The 19,029-nt window shown below is 35.3% G+C and overlaps 1 protein-coding gene across 1 annotated transcript in view; it reads left to right on the top strand.

The window, feature by feature from the left end:
• Nucleotides 1-16,523, top strand: part of MAN2A1 (mannosidase, alpha, class 2A, member 1) — a 156,380-nt gene extending 139,857 nt beyond the window's left edge. The window contains exons 20-22 of the mRNA XM_009328733.1: nt 7,482-7,676; nt 12,897-13,007; nt 13,950-16,523. Of these exons, the coding sequence (XP_009327008.1) occupies nt 7,482-7,676; nt 12,897-13,007; nt 13,950-14,102 (459 nt within the window). The 3' untranslated portion in view covers nt 14,103-16,523. The remainder of the gene's footprint in view (nt 1-7,481; nt 7,677-12,896; nt 13,008-13,949) is intronic.
• Nucleotides 16,524-19,029: the final 2,506 nt, after the last annotated feature.

Genomic DNA, 19,029 nt, shown 5'->3' with positions numbered 1-19,029 from the left:
TGCCCAGGGAAGTGGTTGAGTCCCCATCCCTGGAAGTATTTAAAAAACGGGTAGATGAGGCGCTTAGGGACATGGTTTAGTGGGCATGGTGTTGTTGGGTTGATGGTTGGACTCGATGATCTTGGAGGTCTCTTCCAACCTTAATGATTCTATGATTCTATGATTATTAAATTTGGTTTCTGTATGAGTGCACAACGTTTTCTGAACCTGTGTGACCCATTAGCCAACTTCAGGTAAGACTAGGAAGCAAGTAGAGTAAGAGGTCTGTGTGTCAGCTATTGGAGAGGGAGAGACCGTGGGACTGAGGGACCAGTACATCTGGCTGCCAGTTGCTGGCAAAACCTATATTTTCTGTGTGTGCACGTAAACTGGTAGCAAATTTCAAGCTGACAGGTAGGGGCCAGCACCTGGAAGGATGTGAAGTCTGAGCTGGTGAATGGTTAAGAGGCCTAAAGTTCAGGCCTGGATATCAGACGAACTTAAAGTCCACAATGATTTTTGGGAGATCAGTGGTTGTTGAGTGTACTTATGAATCAAGAGAGAGTCTTTGACTAGTGAACTTCAGACCTGATCAGCTGGAGGGCACGATCAGGTTCAGATTGTCTGTTCTGCTGATGTTACCCAAGTGCTCTGTGTTTATGTGGGTGCTGGTAAAGGTGCTGCTCTCTGCTCACTTGTATGGCTGGCCGTCTGTGTGTGTGCATACCTATTGGGAATACATGCTCTGCCTTCTCCTGCCTGGTCTTGGAGGAGGAGAACCACAGCAGGCTCCCATCTATTGACTTGGGATGAGAGGAGTCCCCTGGTCAAAGAGACTACCAAATTTGGCTCTAGCAGACTGGGAAGAGCTCCTCCTGTGGGTCCAAATTTCCGTGGATTTGGTTACCTGTAGCAGTCCCAGGTTTCTTCACCTGCAGTCTCAGTGCCAGCTAAAAATTCACAGGTAGTACAGAAACTCTGGTGATTTTAGAGTTGCTCTGAACTAGCTCGTAGCCTCGTGGATATTTTACAGTGCCTCAGAATTTTCATCTCATCTATAATCAGCCGCCGGGGACCCCTTTCACCTAGTGTGGCAGAAATGCATTTCCAATGTAACAGCCTCCAAGTGAATTTGATAGAAAAACTTCCATTCCCAGAGGTAAAGAGGTAATATCAGTTTTTGTCTGCTCAGTTGAGTCCTCCTTTGCTGGTCACTTCAATAGCTATCAAAAACCTAAGCATTCCAGATCATGGTTCTCAATAAAGGACTTGAAACATTGCCAAAAGAATTTATGCTTTGATGTGCAAAACTGTAACATAACTGATGAATATTTCAGTGTTGACAAAAATGTATATATGAACAATTCAGGCATATCTAATCCGTATATTCTTCAGGATTTTTGCCCCTTTTTTTTTGCAGGATTTCAGGAAAGGCTGATGCTCTAGTATAGCAGAAAATAATCTGGTATCAGTATTCTTGTTTATAGTCTTCATAAGATTTCAGGATAGCTGCCTGTTCAGTACTCAACATTTGTGGCTGTTATTTCTGGTTGCAATTTATCCAGGTTTCCTTAAAAGTCTAATTCATTGTAGAGGACCTGCTTTTTTTTACAGAGATTACCTGAAAATTGTTCTGCTGAAGATTCTTGTGCAGCTTTGAGGTCTTAGGTGTTCTGAATGGCACTGCTCAGAGAAGATCCTCCTGTCACCTTATTTGATTTCCATACAAAATTCCCTCTGCAACCACTAGCCAGTTTGAAAGCTGCTTGAAGTGATAGTCAGTGTTTTCTTTGACATGTGGTTACATCAGCATTGCACTCTTGGACACTGAAAATGAATTATCCACCTCAGAAGAATTCATCCAGTTTTCATCAGTGACTAATTGCTATTTGTTGCATTGTGGGTGTAAGCCCTATTATCTAACATCCTTCTCCTTTCCTTCTTAAAAGCACTAGGAGGTTTTACAGGGACACAAAAATCTAGCTCCAGACATGCACCTCAGAAGAAAGGGTATGATACAAGCATATCTGAAGGACTTTCAGAACTTGTCAGACTTTGATTATTCTTTTTGTATTACAATGTACAACTTTGGATTAATTTAAAGCAAGTGCATCTGATTTTCACTTGGTGAGGTAACAGCCAGGCAGTCTTGCATGTAAAGCCTGCAACTAAGTTGAAACCATTTACTGCTTCATGTCAATTTCATTAATTTGACTAGTATCAGTCCCAAATAAAATCTGAATTTCTCTTCCAAATCGGGAGGTTTAGGGCAATGTGTGTGCAAGAGTGTTGTGCAATTTTCTCACTCTTTTTCTGTTTACAGACACCTCCTTCCTCAAGTGGGGAGCACTCTACATAGTTAAGGATTCAAGATGTTTGCATTTGGGGAAGAATGTATGTAATTTAAAAGCTAAGGCATCTGGGCTTACCTGTCACTTATTTTTGTCATGTGTTGTAAAACTGCATATTCACGTAGTCAACGATGTTGCCTGCCATTATTTTTCTTTCTATAGTATTACCCAGCCAGTTTCTCATGTAGAAGCAGCATCTCATCAAACATGCAGATGGATTGTCAATCTTTGGATTGTACAGAAAGAAACAAATTTTTCTTTCCATGTTTGTCTTTGGGAAGCTTTAGATTCTTTGGCTGACCATCTTGGTTGCTCTCAGTTGCTAGATTATGATTGAGAGATATTTAATAATATTGTCTCCCTATGTTTTGGACTAGAGGTGCTCTGAAGAGTCTTTTTACTCCACAGATTAGATTTTCCAGTCCAGAAACATTCTTCTTTGAAGAGTGCTGCCAGTTGGTTTTCTGAACCTGTGACAGAGAAAGTGGATAAAAATTGTTTCCTCGCACAACATGAGAGAGAGTGAGAGACTTTTTCCTTCCAAGAATAGTCCAGGTGGTTTGGTATCAGACTATTTTGATCTGCATCCCTTGATTTAGCAGGCCCAGAATTCTGTTTCCAGATTTTATTTGAATGCACTGACATTCAAAGTCAGCATCCACATTTCAGCATGTTTGATGAGATAGTTTGGATGCTTGTGGGGTTTTGGAGTTACAATTAAATTTCTTTCCTGACTAGGGCTGTTCATAGCAGAGAACAATCTAGAGGAGGAATAAATAGTCAAGATTTGTCATTTGATATTCTGTCTGCCTCAGTTTCCTTTCCTTTCGTATGGGAAATTTTACACTACTTGTCTGTGTTGAAAAGTTAATTGTTTCTCTGTTAGCTCAATTGAAGTCCAATTATCAACTGTTTCAGCTTTACTTTTTTCTCTACAGTATTTTCCATTTCTCTCTTCCATTCAATTACTAAATGATTTCTGAAGGGTCTAATTAGTGTTTTTCCCCTCTAATTAAGGACCTCAATTCCTCAATTTAAACTCTTACCAGGAAACACTTTGAGTCTTTTCTTAATCTGTTTCATCCTCCATTTATCGACAAAATAGCTCATTTCTGATATAAGGGCACTTTTTATAGATGAGGCCATTCCTAGAATTTGTTGCAAATTGTAACCTAAAGTTATACTGAAGTCTGGTTTGTTTGTTTGTTTTTCCTCAAAACTAAAAGTTTAGAATTATTCACCTTACTTTTGATGACAAGGAAAGATCCTATATGAGGATTTGTTTACATCTATTGCACAGTCATTCAAGGAGTTGTATTTCAACACAGACGGTTTCCAGTTGGATAACTGTATATGAATATGCTGTAAGGCAGTTAAAAAAGGCCATATTTGCTTTGGTTTGAGCTCATTAAGCCAGCACCAGTTATATCAGTGGCATTCATCAGAATCTTGCTAGTACGTAATGTTTGTACGGCTGCTAGTGGAGCTCCATTCACACTTTGAGTGCTAAACACTGTCCTTGAAGTTGAGGAAATAATGCCCCTTTTGAGAGAGCAGTACTTTAATTAGATGGAGACTGTGGGACTATGTCTTCTGACTTAGCATCAGCAGGGTACTGCTGAAAGCCGCCCACGTAGTGAATGTGCCTATAGAGTAACTATTCTTCCAAATATGTTGTTTGTACATGCAAACCCTTTCCATCTCTCTCTTTCCCCAGAGTCATGTTTAAATTTTGGATCACTAGATTGAGAGGGGAAAGATGTACTCCAATCCTTTCGTGACTGTGATGTACTGGGGAGAGTGGGATTTGAAGTGTCCCTTCTGGATCTTTTGTGATAACATTATCTTTACAGTGTTTGTAAAACCCTTTTTCCCTTGGTCTCCTGGCAGTTTTTGACACCTGCTGTACTCTCCATTCACATTGCTATTTCATAGATTCACTGAATGACTGCACTTCTTCTGTTGGTGCAGACATCCAAAACTGACTGTCATTCCAGATGTGGGAATATAAGATTCAAGATAAAATCTCCACCTAAGTCTTAGTGCAGCTTTTCAAAGTTTGAATTTTGGATAATTCTTAAGTATAATGCTTGTGGCTGTGATAAAACATCTAAAGACAGCAGGAGCAAAAATGAGCCAGGCTGAATCAGCTCTGGTTCTAGCATTTGCCAGAATCCTTCAAGACTGTGTTTTTCTGCAACCATCAGTTATTTCCAGAATCTAGGAATTGAGGAGCCACTCTTTATGGTTCTGGTGTAGGTTATCTGAGAATTTTGTTCCATTGCCCATCAACAGAAAATGATTCCCTCCCACCCACATTGTTTGTCTTCAAAGTTTCCAGAGTCTGTCTTTCTGTCTTTCCTGGTTTCTCAACTGCAATATACATTACTGCAGCTTTGTATTAAAAACAACTTTTTTATTCACATTACTTCTGTTAGCCTTAGAAAAGGCTTTGAAGGATTCAGTCCAAGATTGACCTGCCCTGTGCTATCTTTTCCTAGACAAGGCTGAGGATTCATCTGATATTTTTACCATGACTGATTTTTTTACTTTCATGTCAGCCAGTATACAAACTTGCCTCCCATTTTTTCCTGTACTTCTGATTTCTGGGATTTGGGAAAGGTTTTGACCCATGGATGTCATGCTTGTGTTTATGTACACAGTATTTTTCTGTACATGGAACAGAAACTTTCAGAAAGATCTCATTTCTCTTTGTCTCAAATTACCTTGGTGGTGTTTTCTGAGGAACATCTATTTTTGAAATTACGAGGACATCTAAATGAGTTCTGTTTGTTTTCAGCAAGCACTGTCTTTTCAGGCATAAAGTTGCACTTAAAATGATTTTTCAGTCACTCTTCCCATAACAAACTGTGGCCCTTCTCCAAGTGAGTATTTGGGATGTCTTGCAGTGAGAATTTGCATGTAGATAAAACATTTAAAAACAAAAAAAAAAGTTGTTTCTGTGAAGGCTCACCCTTCTTCCTTTTTCCAACTCCTTGGAGTCCCTGAAATCTGAGAAATCTGGAGTTGAGGGGAGCTGTGTTGGATATGGGGCATGCACTTCTTACTTCGAAATGTTTGTAGTGTATGTTAGGCAATGGTTGAAAGTAGAGGAGGAAATAGATGAATGTGAATTCTGTTTAGGAAAAATCTCTGATCTCAAATGCTTTGAGTATGAATGCCCAGTGTTTAAAAGTGCATATGAAAAACAGATCGCAAATAACTGTTGTTGCTGGACAGTAGTTTTGTCTTCTGCTTGTTCTCAGGTAACATGACTAGCACTAGGAACCAGTTGCAATGGCTTTTGATACATCTTTTTTTTTTAAATATTATAATAGGATGAATGAATTATTTACTGATTCAGGTGTAATTTGTAAGATATTCTAGGAGACCTTTTTTAAGTTCTCAGATGCAAGCTTATTTTACAGGAAAAAAATGATTGAATAATAGTAAGAAAACTGATGATAAAATGTTTTGACTGACTAGCACATCTATGGCAACAGAGTAAACTGTGTGCCTTTTGGGGTGAAACAGTGAATTCTTCTTTGAAAGAACAAGTATATGCACATTTTCCCTGTGGGTAGAGTGTGCATACAGTCACTTGAACTGAAGACTTTTAGCTTTAGCTGTACTTAGAGCAAGCTTGCTCATACTTTGTTTGGAAAAGAAGAAAATCGTGACGAGGAAGTTTGCCAGTGATGCTGAACTATTCAAGGTAATTAAAAAAAAAAAAAATCAAGGCTAACTGGAGAATTGGAGGCCTCAAGACTGATTAAGCATGCAGTAAAGTGGCAGATGGAATTCAACGTAAATAGATGTAGTGAGGCACATGGAGGACTACAACTATCAACTATTACCATTTTTGGAAAGCAATTTGGGGGTCATAATAGATCTATAAAAATGCTAGCCTCAATGCTTAGTAGCTACCAAAGAGGCAAAGTGTTAGTCATTACTAAGAAAAGCACCAAGAATAAAACAGAAATTATCATCTTGCATCAAGTCAGCTCTGGCATATTTTCAATTGCTACACTGTCAGTCGTATTTAATGCTACTGCAGAGGTATAAATCAATATGCATACATGCATACACACCCCAAAACAGGAATTACTGTTATGGTTGTCCATAATTATCTGATAAATAATCTTCCCCTTTGCTTTAAGTATCTCCCATTTATTTTTTATTTCCATGTTTTCAGCCTATCATAAAATGCAAATTTAAGATATCAATGCATAAGATGCTATATTTTCAGTAAACTTTGCAGAAAGTTTTCACTAAAAATCACCTGTTTAACTGTAAACAAGCATGAATTTATCTGATAAAATATGCAAGGAAAAATAAGAGCAAAATAAGTTTTCACCCATTTCTAACATCTTCACTGACATTCTAAAACAGAAATTGCCTTTTTAAAGTTCTTTTGTTTTCTTTTCTGGCTTCTATGGTGCTTTAACTAGCTGTTGTGAATATGTAGGACTTGGTCATCTCGGGTTTGTTACACAGCTTCTGCAGCCATGTAAAAGCACTGCAAATACAAAACTTGGGAAGTACAAAACTTGTAAAATCTTGGGAGAGAGTCCCTTCAGTTCCTGCTGGCATGGACGTTGAAACAAAACTGCTGAAAGAAATCTTTTGCATTGCGGACCAAGACCAAGATGCTATTTGTAATTTCTTCCAGAAAACAGTTTTAAGAAGTTAGTAAAAAGAGGGATGTAGGATACAAGTTAGGTGAATCTGAAGAAAGTAGATAAGAAATTTATGCAGAAAAGGAAGCCTGCAAGACTAGCTGGCTGTCAGTATTCAAGTAGATACTGAATAAATAGGAGTAACTTGCTAAAGTAGTAGCTAGTTTCTTTCTCTAAACTACATTGTTTACACATCAAAGGCTAACAGAGAAAGCTGAGGAATGGTGTGAAATGTGGTATCATCTAATGATCATTTTGAAAGATGTACTAATGATTTGTAAAAACAGGAAGTATACCTAGTACTAGAAAAGACAATTAGTGGATGATTAGAAGTTTCCAACAGTAATTAAATGGACAGTCTATAAATTAAAATTTTCTATTAAATTAATGGAATCATATAAGTGGGTTTCAAAATTTAGACATGATGGTGTATTAACTTGATTTTACGAATATTTTCTCTTGTATTTTGCAGAATGAAGAGAAGGCATCAGTCAGTTTTCCCTCACTTCTTAGCCATATGACTTCTTCCTTCTTAAATCATCCTGTAATTCCAATGACAACATATGCAGATTCAGGTGTCCCAGAGATGCTAAATACTTTTTCTCCACTCATGTCATCGATGCCTTGTGACATGCATATAGTCAATCTGAGGACAATCCAATCAAAGGTAAGGTCAAATCACTATTTTTATGAGCAAACGTGATATAGTTTATTAATATAATCTAATCAAATACTTTATTCTAGGAAAGGAATTTGTGATTTTTTTTTCATATGGTATGATAAACTGCAGAGTGATGACTAGTTTTTGTTAATTCTGCAAGAACTAGACACTTGTGTCAGTTTGAGTAACATGAAATACAGGAATTGGTTTTTTTACAAGATAATAATATGCATAGTGCATTATTCTGTCTCTGAAGGGGGCACATTTCAATGCGTTCCCAAAGTTTAAAAGCAGAAGGGTTCGTATACTTTGGCCTCTTTGTATTAAGAAGAATTAAATTTAAGGTCATTAGACTTTGTTCTGAGTACAATAATTTGTGTTTTTAATACAACGTATAGTTTTAAACCCATCTGATTCCGTTTGGAAGACTTAAAGAAAATCTACCACATCTTAATGTGCATAGAATAAATTGTTAAAATATTTTTAAGCTTAAATACAAGACCTATTTTAATTATTCTAACGTCAGCTTACAATCCTTGGTTCCTGTGAAACTGTTCTCTGGTAGGTTTAAAAAAAAAACCCAACCCACCACACACCAAAAAACCCCAAACCACCATATTTCAATTTTCTGTTTGATATACTATAGAAGTAGAGCTGTTTGTGCATCCTTCTTCCGCCAACTCTTGTATAAATTATTTTCAGTTTTTCAACACCTTTTAAAATGTGGGTATATTAACTTTATGCTGTATTGCTGTATCACTCACAAGTGCTGTTACCATAGATGAAATCCCTTTTTAATTCTGCCATGCTCAGATACTTACAAACTACAGTTGTCCCTTCTCCCTTAGAGTCTCCGTGGTGGCTGAGGTAGAACTGCTCTTCTATAATAACCTCAGATTATATTCAGAATATCTGCAAAACTTGCCATTAGCTACTGTTTTATGATAGTTCTTAATTTTCAGTCTTAATCCTTATTTTAAAACTTAAAGATCTCAAACTTCCTCTGTTAGTAGTTCAATCTCATGTACGCTCCTTCAGCTGTGACTGTTTCTTATTTTGAATTTCAAAGTGGAATAACTCTGGATTCTGCAGGTCTTACGCCTTTGAAGAGTTAGGAGGAAGCTTCATATTGAATTAAATCTTCATGTGAAGTGTATGTTCCACATTTCACTGTAAAGTCTTTTCATTTACCTCAGCCAGCTCAGCACCACCTATTTGCTTCAGCAGGTCAAGTTCAGGGGCAGACCTTCGTGAACATGCCCCCTCTCCCTTTTCGAGGCCTAAACTTGTTTGTATCGTACGGCCATGAAACCTGTGAAATGGAAGGCTGGCTCTGCGTCTGCTGTTTTGAGTTCAATGTTACTCGTAGGTGAATTCTACAATTTTATCTGGGCTATAGTGGCCCCACTATCCCAGTCTGTATAAGATTGTTTCAGGCTATGATTTATTCCCTGTCCACAACTGGGATTTGTTTCATATTTCATATTTATCATATTTCAGTGATTACTTGATTGACAGCTCTTGAGCTTGCAGCATTAATTTGTGCACTTCAAAGTGAAAGTTATCAGTAGTTACAGGATAGGAGCACTATCGTTATAGATACAGAAGAGTTCTTCCCCACAGCAGAAATGGTGCTATGCCTTGCAAAGAATTTCTTGCATGTCAAAATGGCCTTTTTAAATCTCTCCTCACTTTCTGCTTCCTTTCTCCATCTTCCAAGAATTTGAATGACAAGCATCATGATTCTGGCTAATTGACGCAATGCAATTTTTTCCAGAAATGTAGACTACTCCATTGCTTTAGCTGTTGAAGTTGATTTTCAAGGAATTATTACAATTTCACATAAAAAGGTACCAAATCAAAATAAAGTATTATTAAAATTTAAGGTAGAAATCAGAATGCATGAAAATGCATTAAAGCATAAATGAGAAAAAACATAAGAGCATTCCTAGTTTCCCTTTAAACTCTGCTCCTCTCAGCGGGAATAATATTGCTATTGTTGTAAGATATGTGATCCTGTCTTGGAAGAGTCCAATGCCATAGGAATATGAAATTTAAAGAAATTTTTAATACAGCTGCATTTTTTTAAGTTCTTTGACACAGATTTTACCTACTGACTGGGCCTCAAGATTTAGAAACTGAGTACATTTGTCCCTTTATACTAAATATAAATACATACTTTTGTCATGTTGCTTGAACTTTTCAATACATGTCTGTTAGCTTACAGTAATCAGACAAAAAAGTGCTTAAATGGTTCTTCTTTCTCATAAAAATTTTAGCAGCATTGCCCTGGGATACTGCTTGTGAGAAAGCATAGCAAAATTTTTTTCCATCTAGAAGCCTGATGCGAGAACTGCATTTTATTTCTCGGAGATCAAAATCAAATCAAACTTTGGCAGCTCTTCCAAGAAAGGCAGTCAGAGATTTGGTAGTACGGTAGTTAGGGAACTTTTGTCACATAACAATGGTGTGAAATTTTAAAAGAATGAGGATGTTGTTTCTTGAAAATTGAGAAATTCATTACAGGTTTTCATGCAGTTAACGTGGTCGTGTTTAGGTTCATCCTTGCTCAAATATTCCTTAGGCTTGCATGCACTTAATCTAATTTACCTAGAGATGATATAAGAAGAGGTAAGTTAAAGTAGATGTGGAGGCTGTGGCAACTTGCTCAGTCTTAACCTGCTTTGATAATAGGTTAGAACAGCTTAATTTATTACGCATGGATGCCATATGCATGATAAAGTCCTGGGAATTCTAAAAGGTTGACTGCTATATCATAGATGTTTATCCTTACCAAAACTCTTTTCTTGAAGATGTCATTAATTGTTTATTATCTTTCTGTTTTAAATCTTTTGAATCTTAATTAAGATAATATTTAATTTTGAAAACTTGAGAGATGAAATATTCATGCCATCATTTGAAATGCATAAATGCATTTGTTATGCAGATGACTACAAGATAATTCCACTGCAATAGAGAAAGTGTTGATACCCATTACTGGCTTGTCATTTTTAACATCAATTTACCCCATAGGAAGTCAGGCTTTTGTAGTATAAATTTTATATTTCACTAATCTGATGTTTAGGCAGACGGTATTATTTTGTGTGCATAAAAATGTCTACTTTTAAGTGCAACACTGTCACAACAGTGACAGTGAAAACCACGTCAGGTATTTCTTAGTTGGAGATGGAAAATAATTTTGTCACATCATCATCATTATTACCTTACTTAATGTAGAAAGTGGTACTACTGTTCCAATAACAGGATAAGAACTTTTTCAACTATCAATGTTGAAAGTATTGAAATGCAATAAGTACTGCAAACTTGTTTGAATATGCTGACTGTAGACACCACTCATTAATTAAAAACCTGATTTTAGGTGGTTATAAGCTAACATTGTTCATGAAAATCTTCTCAAACTGAGTTTTATTCATGATTTGTAAACTATGCACAGTTTTTACTAGTCAATGTTTTACTGCAAAGTATCTCATTTCAATTCCAAATACTGTTGAGTAAATTTTTACTATTTTAAATGAGGAACTTATTTAGAAAACACTAATATTAAGTTTATCAGTTTACCATTTTTATTATGTGAATGACTACTTAATACTATGAATTTGTCATACTACCAAGCTGTTCCAAGATCTCCTTTATTAGAAGACAATTGGTTTGGATCTGAAGCCTGTTAGAGTAAGATCTCTCTCGTTTGTTATGCTTCAAGAGCTGAAGCATCACAAAATGCCTAATGCTTGTTGGCATAGGTTTCTCCTAAGGCAACAGATACTTACTGAAGTACCAGAAATGAACCTAACTCATGGCAGAGACTTTTGAGAAAAAGCACCGGGACAAAACCAGAAATAAATTAGAGAAGAATAGACCGAAGTGCTGGCATGGCTGCGGATAGAACCATCTTTTTTATGCCCTTATTATATATGTAATAAGATGAACAGCTGAGGAATGTGAAACAAAAAAGTAATAAATAAAGTAATGCATCATAGAAAATAAATGACTAAGGTCGGTGTAGTGATACAGCAAACAGCTTGCAGCATCGGTCTCTTCTCCCAAGTAACTAGTTATAGGATGAGAGGAAATGGCCTCAAGTTGCGCCAGGGGAGGTTTAGATTGGACGTGAGGAAAAATTTCTTTACTGAAAGAGTGGTTAAACATTGAAACAGGCTGCCCAGGGAAGTGGTTGAGTCCCCATCCCTGGAGGTATTTAAAAGATGTGTAAATAAGGTGCTTAGGGACATGGTTTAGTGGGCATGGTGGTGTTGGGTTGACGGTTGGACTCAGTGATCTTAGAGGTCTTTTCCAACCTTAATGATTCTATGATTCTATGAAGGGCATCTTGTCATGTACCACTCATGTGCCAGTTGTGTGGTGTGAAGATAGCTTATATGCACGTTCATCTATAGTGTGAAGAAGAATTTATTTTCTGTTACTCTTGCTGTATGATTTCATGGTTCTTTACATCTTAGTGTAAAAGAAAAAAAATGAAGTTTTTGTATAAATTGAAGTTTCCCAACCAGTTCTAGGATATGACTTTTTTTTTCTGAAGTACATATCAAAACAAGATTCTGATTTGAGGCATTTATATGCTATTCTTGTGACCATTTGTCCAAAGTGATTTTAGTGATTTGGTCCAAACGAGGAAGTTGAGATTGTGGGTTACTCTTGGGTTAGTCTTTGATGCCTGTTGAGGCTGAAGAGCACGGTATGTCTTATCTATAAACATAAAATTTATTTAATATTTGTATTTTAGTGTACGGTTTCATGTATACCTTAAGCTGACTTAGATTTTAGAGGGCAGCTTTGCAAAATGAAAGCTTGATGGAACATAGTCAAAATGAGTATTTAAAACAGGCTATTGTAATTAGCATATGATTTCTCATTTGGTTTTTCCATATAATTTTTTCTGGAAAACCAATTAATACAACTATGACAGCTACACTTAAATTCTGAGTTTGTACATGTGCATCTATTGAACTTTGAACTCTTCGGTTAACAACTTACATTTATATTCCGTAGTACTTTGTATATCTAAACTCTCTCTCTGCTGTTTAGTTCTTTCCATGTTTAATCTTATAAGCATTAAAAGAAACATGACTGTTCAATCTAGGCCAATTATTTGAGGTGAAGTGGCTCTATAGCTGTAAGATAATGATAATTTTATGTCTTTCTAGCTCTGCTACTTTCTGAGTAATTTTTTATTTTGTTTATTTGTAGGTAGATATTGAGCCGTCTGATGAAGCTGCTCTGATTCTTCACAGAAAGGGATTTGACTGTAGATTTTCAAACAGAGACACGGGTCTTCTCTGTTCCACTACTCAGGGAAAGGTATACTGATATTTTATGGGAAGCTTACCTTACAAGTATTGCAGAAACACTGATATTTGATTCAAATAATAGGCAAGGTCTAGGTAGTTATTTCTCAGGAGTTGCACTTTCAGGATAACAGTTAAGTTTATCTTGAAAGCTGCTTTTCATTTGATAAAGATGTGGATCTGCTGGTGTGTGGGAATTACCATGTAAGCATGAACAAGTAAACTTCTAGGTCAGTTTTAATCTCATTAACTTCCCGTAAATGTTGTTTTCATATAACACGGATCAGTATTTCTCAAATAATTTTTTAATAGTGTTTTAGAAATTTACGGAGTAAAAAGAGTCAAATTACATTGTCTGAAGTGTATCTTTTGAACAGTATTAACATATCCACAAATTACATGACTGTTACTTTGAAAACTGTTGCTTATTATAGCAAGCCCTTTGTCTACCCATGCTCACTTACATGACCTACACTGTTGCAAATATCTGAGTGTTTTCCAATTGCTGTAGAATTGATGTGATACATAAAACCACGCAATAGAAATTATACAACTTTGTTCTGAGGGTTACAGATGGACTGGATGGTTATGAATCTGTAGAAATTTTGTAATCAAATTTTGAAATAGGTTTGGGATTTTCTTTAAGCAGAAGAGTAAGTGTTGTTTTGTTTAGAAACAAAAAGAGTTTTAATCCAAATATTTCTGATCAGTTTTTTAATATATTGATTTAACTTACTTGCTTTGAAATGTGGCAAGTGAACGCTGCCTAAAAAGATCTAATTTAGTGTGCAGGATTTGAGATGTTGTACTTAAAAATATTCATAATCTTTGGTGTAAGAATTGCTGTGCTGATACCTGTAAGGAGATGTATCATTTGGATCATTGTTAGAGATTAGGTTAAAGTCAATTTTAAGGTATAGACTGTATTTTCTAAATATATTTCTTTTTTTTCCAGATAAAGGTGCATAAACTCTTTAACAAATTCAGAGTGGAAAGTCTTACACCCGCATCTCTATCTTTGATGCATTCACTTCCAGATGCCAGAAATATAAGTGAAATAAATATGAGTTCTATGGAGATAAATACGTTCCGGATTCGGCTAAGATGAAATCTGGCTTTAATACTCAGATAGAGAAGAGGAATCTGCAATTATATCTCCTCTAAGTTTCACGTGCAATAAGAAGCACATTATTATTATTATTATTATTCCAGCTTCTGGATACTGTGAGAAAAACATGCATTCTATAATTTTTTGACCAACACAGTGAAAAGCCATGTTGCAAGCAACGTTTTTGTTTGTTTGGGGGTTTTTTTGTTTGTTTTGTTTTGTTTTTTTCATAAAACAGCAACATCAGTATAAGTTAATGCAACAAGTGAAGAAATTTCTAAGGATGTTAACCTCTCAACAGATTAAATCTCAGGTTAAATGCTAACTAATGATGTTTCTGGTGTTTTAATTTTCATAAAGAGGGGATTGGATTTTAAACAGCCTTCTTTGCTGATCCTTGATGAATTTATGTACAAATAATTCAGTGTAGAAAGTCCTGATGCAGCTTGGAAATAAAATGGAATAAAATGTTCTTGTGTAGTAGCTAATGTCCAAATATTTACAATCATTTATATAAATGACAATAATCTCAATTTATTCCACAATTAATTTCAATTTATTCAACACAAAGGGGATTATTAATTGTGGTAAAATGAAAGCCTGCAGTACTTGTGATAAGTGATGGTGGATTTTAATACTTCTACCATTCACCTGAGTTATGTAAATAGGAAAACGTGAACCTACAAAATAATTTTGCAATGGAAATGTTTAATAAAACTCCCATTTTGTTACTTGACACACTGGGATATGTGCAATTATTCCATTATCATATATGATGAGAAATGTCCATAATTATCATGAATACAAGATTTTTTATAAAACTCATTTAGATACCAATGTTCTCTGAAATGAGTTTTCTATTTCAAGATTACCATATCAAGATAAATGTGCCTTATTTTTTGATACGTCTTGTTACAATTTTGGTGTCTATGTTAATGTTTTTTGGGAAAAGGTAGTTTATATAATACTTAAGCTGTGGATCTCCTATTTGACAATGCTGGCCACACTCTGATCTATGTCCTCCTGCACCAAGTTTGTGCTATCTTATTCTGAACATTTTGACTATTTGAATGTATTAAAATGATGTCATAACATGAAACACAGATGAAAAAAATTACTGTAAAATCCAATTTCAGCTGCTTGCAAGGAAATTGCAACTTGATGCAGAGAGTTGATAGTAAGCAAGACATAGTTTGCAAACTTATCAAAACATGTGCTTGCATGTCACAGACTGTGGTGACCTATTAATTCAGAATCATGTGCCTATATTTTAAACAACATTTTTCTAACTTGCAACCTCACTTACATTGCCAGTGTTCACATTACTGAAGAATGGAGTCTTACTTTTTGCTTTGTTTTCACATATTAAGTAATTCATATTTAGTGCTGAAGCCATTCAAGTGTGAAAAATATTTCCCTAAGTAGAGCTGCTGTTCACAGTTAATATATATAAACATGCACTTGAGTATGATCCCATTTCCTAGTCTTCATTTATGTTCATAACTCTTTCTTCTATCTCTTGCTTATGCTTTACTTTTCCATACATCATTGCTTATCTTTAATACTAATGCATGAAAAGTCATCATAACTGGTACAAAGATGTGCTCCTTTCTAAGTCTAACATTGCCTACTGCATTTAATTTCATCATTGTTGTTCCACAGTGTGTCAAATTATATCATGTAGCTACAGGCTATCTTAAAAGAAAATGAAAGTGAAACTTTGATTTCATGCATTGTCATAGGTTGGATCTCTGTTGGGATTGTGCAGATTTCCCTACTTAATTCAATCTACTGTGTGTTTTGTAATTAGTGGAATACTTAGTAGGATCTGGTGCAAGTTATATCAAGAATATAAGAACCACTAGCCACAAATGGAAGAATCAGATGGATCCAATAAATGGATGTTTTCATGCAATAAACATGTACTGTAAGTTTTCTTAGCTGTAGTATTTGAAAATACTTTTTTGTTGGAACTCAAAGCCTGGTAGACTTGCCAGGAGAAAGTTCTCAACATTTATTTTGTTGCATCTTCAGAATTAAAATGCTTCAGAGACTTTTATGTCTTCTGTGCAAGAGAGCTTTCAAAATACTATTTCAGTTTTTTTAGGCAGAAAAATAAAATTTTGATGCAATAAAGTTTCAAAGTATTTTGCCTATTGGAATTGCTTCCAAAAGATGTTTCATATAGCATTGGATTTTTTCTTTTGTCATTAGCTGTACAATCATGATGCCTGAATCTTCCTTAACCAGCAGATTTAATCTTTGTTCCTTTATTTTGCATTTTTGTGTGTAACAGAACAGCCTTCAATTTGAGATCCTTTCCTGAAAAACTTAAATAAGTCAAAACTCCAGTCAAGTCTGATAATAAATTTTACTCAGTTCAGAATGTGGCTGTTGATGGGGATTTTTGGGTTTTTTTTCAACAACTCTTAATGAATTCTTATGCTGTTTTTTTTTTTTTATATTGGATATTTCAACTAAGTTCTTGTTTTTTCTGTGCATTGGCCATCTAATTTAATCATTTTATTTTTCTCTATTTTTATAGCTGCTGGGTTTATAACTACTGGTTAAGAGAACCAAGCATCCTTACCTTCCAATATGGTTTTAAAGACAATGCTGTGTAAAAAATAGTTTAAAACCTTGTAATTACTGTCCATACCGGAGTTGTACTGAATTGTTTTTTACATTCCTTTATCTCAAATGTCTTTGGTTTACTTGCTCATATTGTCTGAAACAAACTGATTTCAACTGAAGGTTTTTGATATTTACACTTGGAAGGTTTTATATCTTATGGGGATATGTAAAATAAGACCTCTAATAAAAGATAATGTTATTGTGAGATATGGTCAGTGTCATTAATGCCTTAGACATAGCTAATTTACATTAAAAAAAAAAAAGAAACAACAAGCATGCTGGTTTTGAGATTGATATATTGGTAGCTTTTGGGAATGGACAATTATCTGTAGTGAGATGAACTCATGATGAAAGATGCAATCTATTTCACAGGTGCCAAACAGAAGACGATAGATGCTAATTTCAGAAATGTAAATGTGTGATTGCAGAGTGTGGGAAGGGAATGGGTGGTACTTCTTTCACAAAAGAAATCTTGCACTGACGTAGCAGAAAATAGCAGAAGGTATAAAATTCTAGAGTTTTTTTTTTTACTTGAATTAATCTCATTTCTCTTTTAAGCATTTGAGAGTAATGGAATGGAAAGTGTTCTTGTAAATTAAATTAACAAACACACCATTAGATAAAGTCAAAATAACAGTTCAACTGTAATTAGACTGAACATTTTTAAGAAAATAATATAATGCTAATATAATATGCTGTAATTACATATGACAAGTTGAACAGGCGTAAGTACTTTACAGGTTTGCTTCCCAAAGTGCTGGTGGAGCTTAAGCATATTGAGCTGCAAAGACAATTAGTATAAATTTCAGTCAGTGCCTGAAACTATTTGATGTTGACGGGATAGTCTTAGCTATAAATATAAAAGTATACATATACACATACTATGTAAATCTCCATAATTTTAAAGCTGATGTTTCAAGATGAGTGTGTATAACATCTAACTGCAGCAGGCAACAATGGGTATGGGTCCAATTTAAAACACCCCTTCACCTTTTTAAGGTCATCCTACTCTGGAATCCTTTACTATCAGCATGACCATCAGGACAGAACATACCACTAATTCCAGTTACCCATAAAGTCTTCTTTTACTTTTTGAAATTAAATTAACTATATTTGATGTATACCTGTCCATCGTGTTTTAAAATAACAGGTGCTAGATCTCTCTACACATCTTTACTGATACTGACACGAAAATACATTGCTCAGATATAACAGGTTATCTGACTTGTGATGAATTGTTGTGTATATGACAAAATATAAAGTAGAAATTCAATTTGTGGTCCTATTTATTTTAGGATAACTACTCTGTCTTAAAAATTTGCAACAACAAAGATCAGCCAAAGGTATTAATTTTGTCTTCTAAAAGAGGGAACATACAAAAAAAAAATAATACATTATTAGAATAAACTCAATTCACTGGAGAACTATTGGGATTTTCAGACAGTGTTCTTACTGATATAAAGTTTCTCTGTCTCCAAACATTTCTGTAAATTGTAATATTAAATCGTGGATCTGTCAGTTTTTTAATATACAGATTTTATGAACTAATCAATATTTAAAATCCATATTGCATCACTAGCTTTTGTCTGCCAGAATTTCTATGTAGTAGCAATAATGCATTATTTAGGTTACTCTCCTTCCTTTACGTAAATTATTTAATAACACTGAGGGTAATGAGAAAATAATTAAATAAAAAATCCATCATGTATGTAAACTTGTGCTATCTGAACTGTAAAGACAGGGATATTTTTAATTGTACATTTCAGAGCTTCAGATTCTCAATATAACATATTCTTCCTGCTATATAGTGTCTGTTAAAGGGACGCCCTTTGACTGACAGTATATAAAATCATCCATATTATGGGTATGACTAAACTGGAGACTTTAATCCCAAAAGTGTCTGTCCTACTTTACCGCCACCGCCACTCCCTGTGCATCACACACATCCACCATGCAGGAAGGCACATGCCTCTGTTCCTCTCAAACCATGACCTGCAAAGCAACTTGTGGTCTCCTCAGATAACTAGTCTGTTTTTATTTCTATCTCTAACTTAGTTATTCCTTGTGTACTACTTTCTTCTTTCTTGGCATGCCAGCTAAATGTGGAGGCATTTGTAGGCTCTAGTATGTACACAGCTTCCAGCTCTGCCTGGTGAATACTACAGAGCTTTCTGGAGTCAGACTGCCTGCCGTGTCAGCCAAAGCATGAGATGTGCTGGATGTGAGCACTCAGCCAGCTTTTCAAGAATTACATGGTTTTAATCTAAATCAGTGACCATGCGAATGGGGCATA

The sequence above is a fragment of the Pygoscelis adeliae genome, unplaced genomic scaffold, assembly GCF_000699105.1.
Source record: "Pygoscelis adeliae isolate BGI_AS28 unplaced genomic scaffold, ASM69910v1 Scaffold16, whole genome shotgun sequence".
Taxonomy (NCBI): Eukaryota; Metazoa; Chordata; class Aves; order Sphenisciformes; family Spheniscidae; genus Pygoscelis; species Pygoscelis adeliae.
This window is presented reverse-complemented; position numbering and strand designations above follow the sequence as displayed.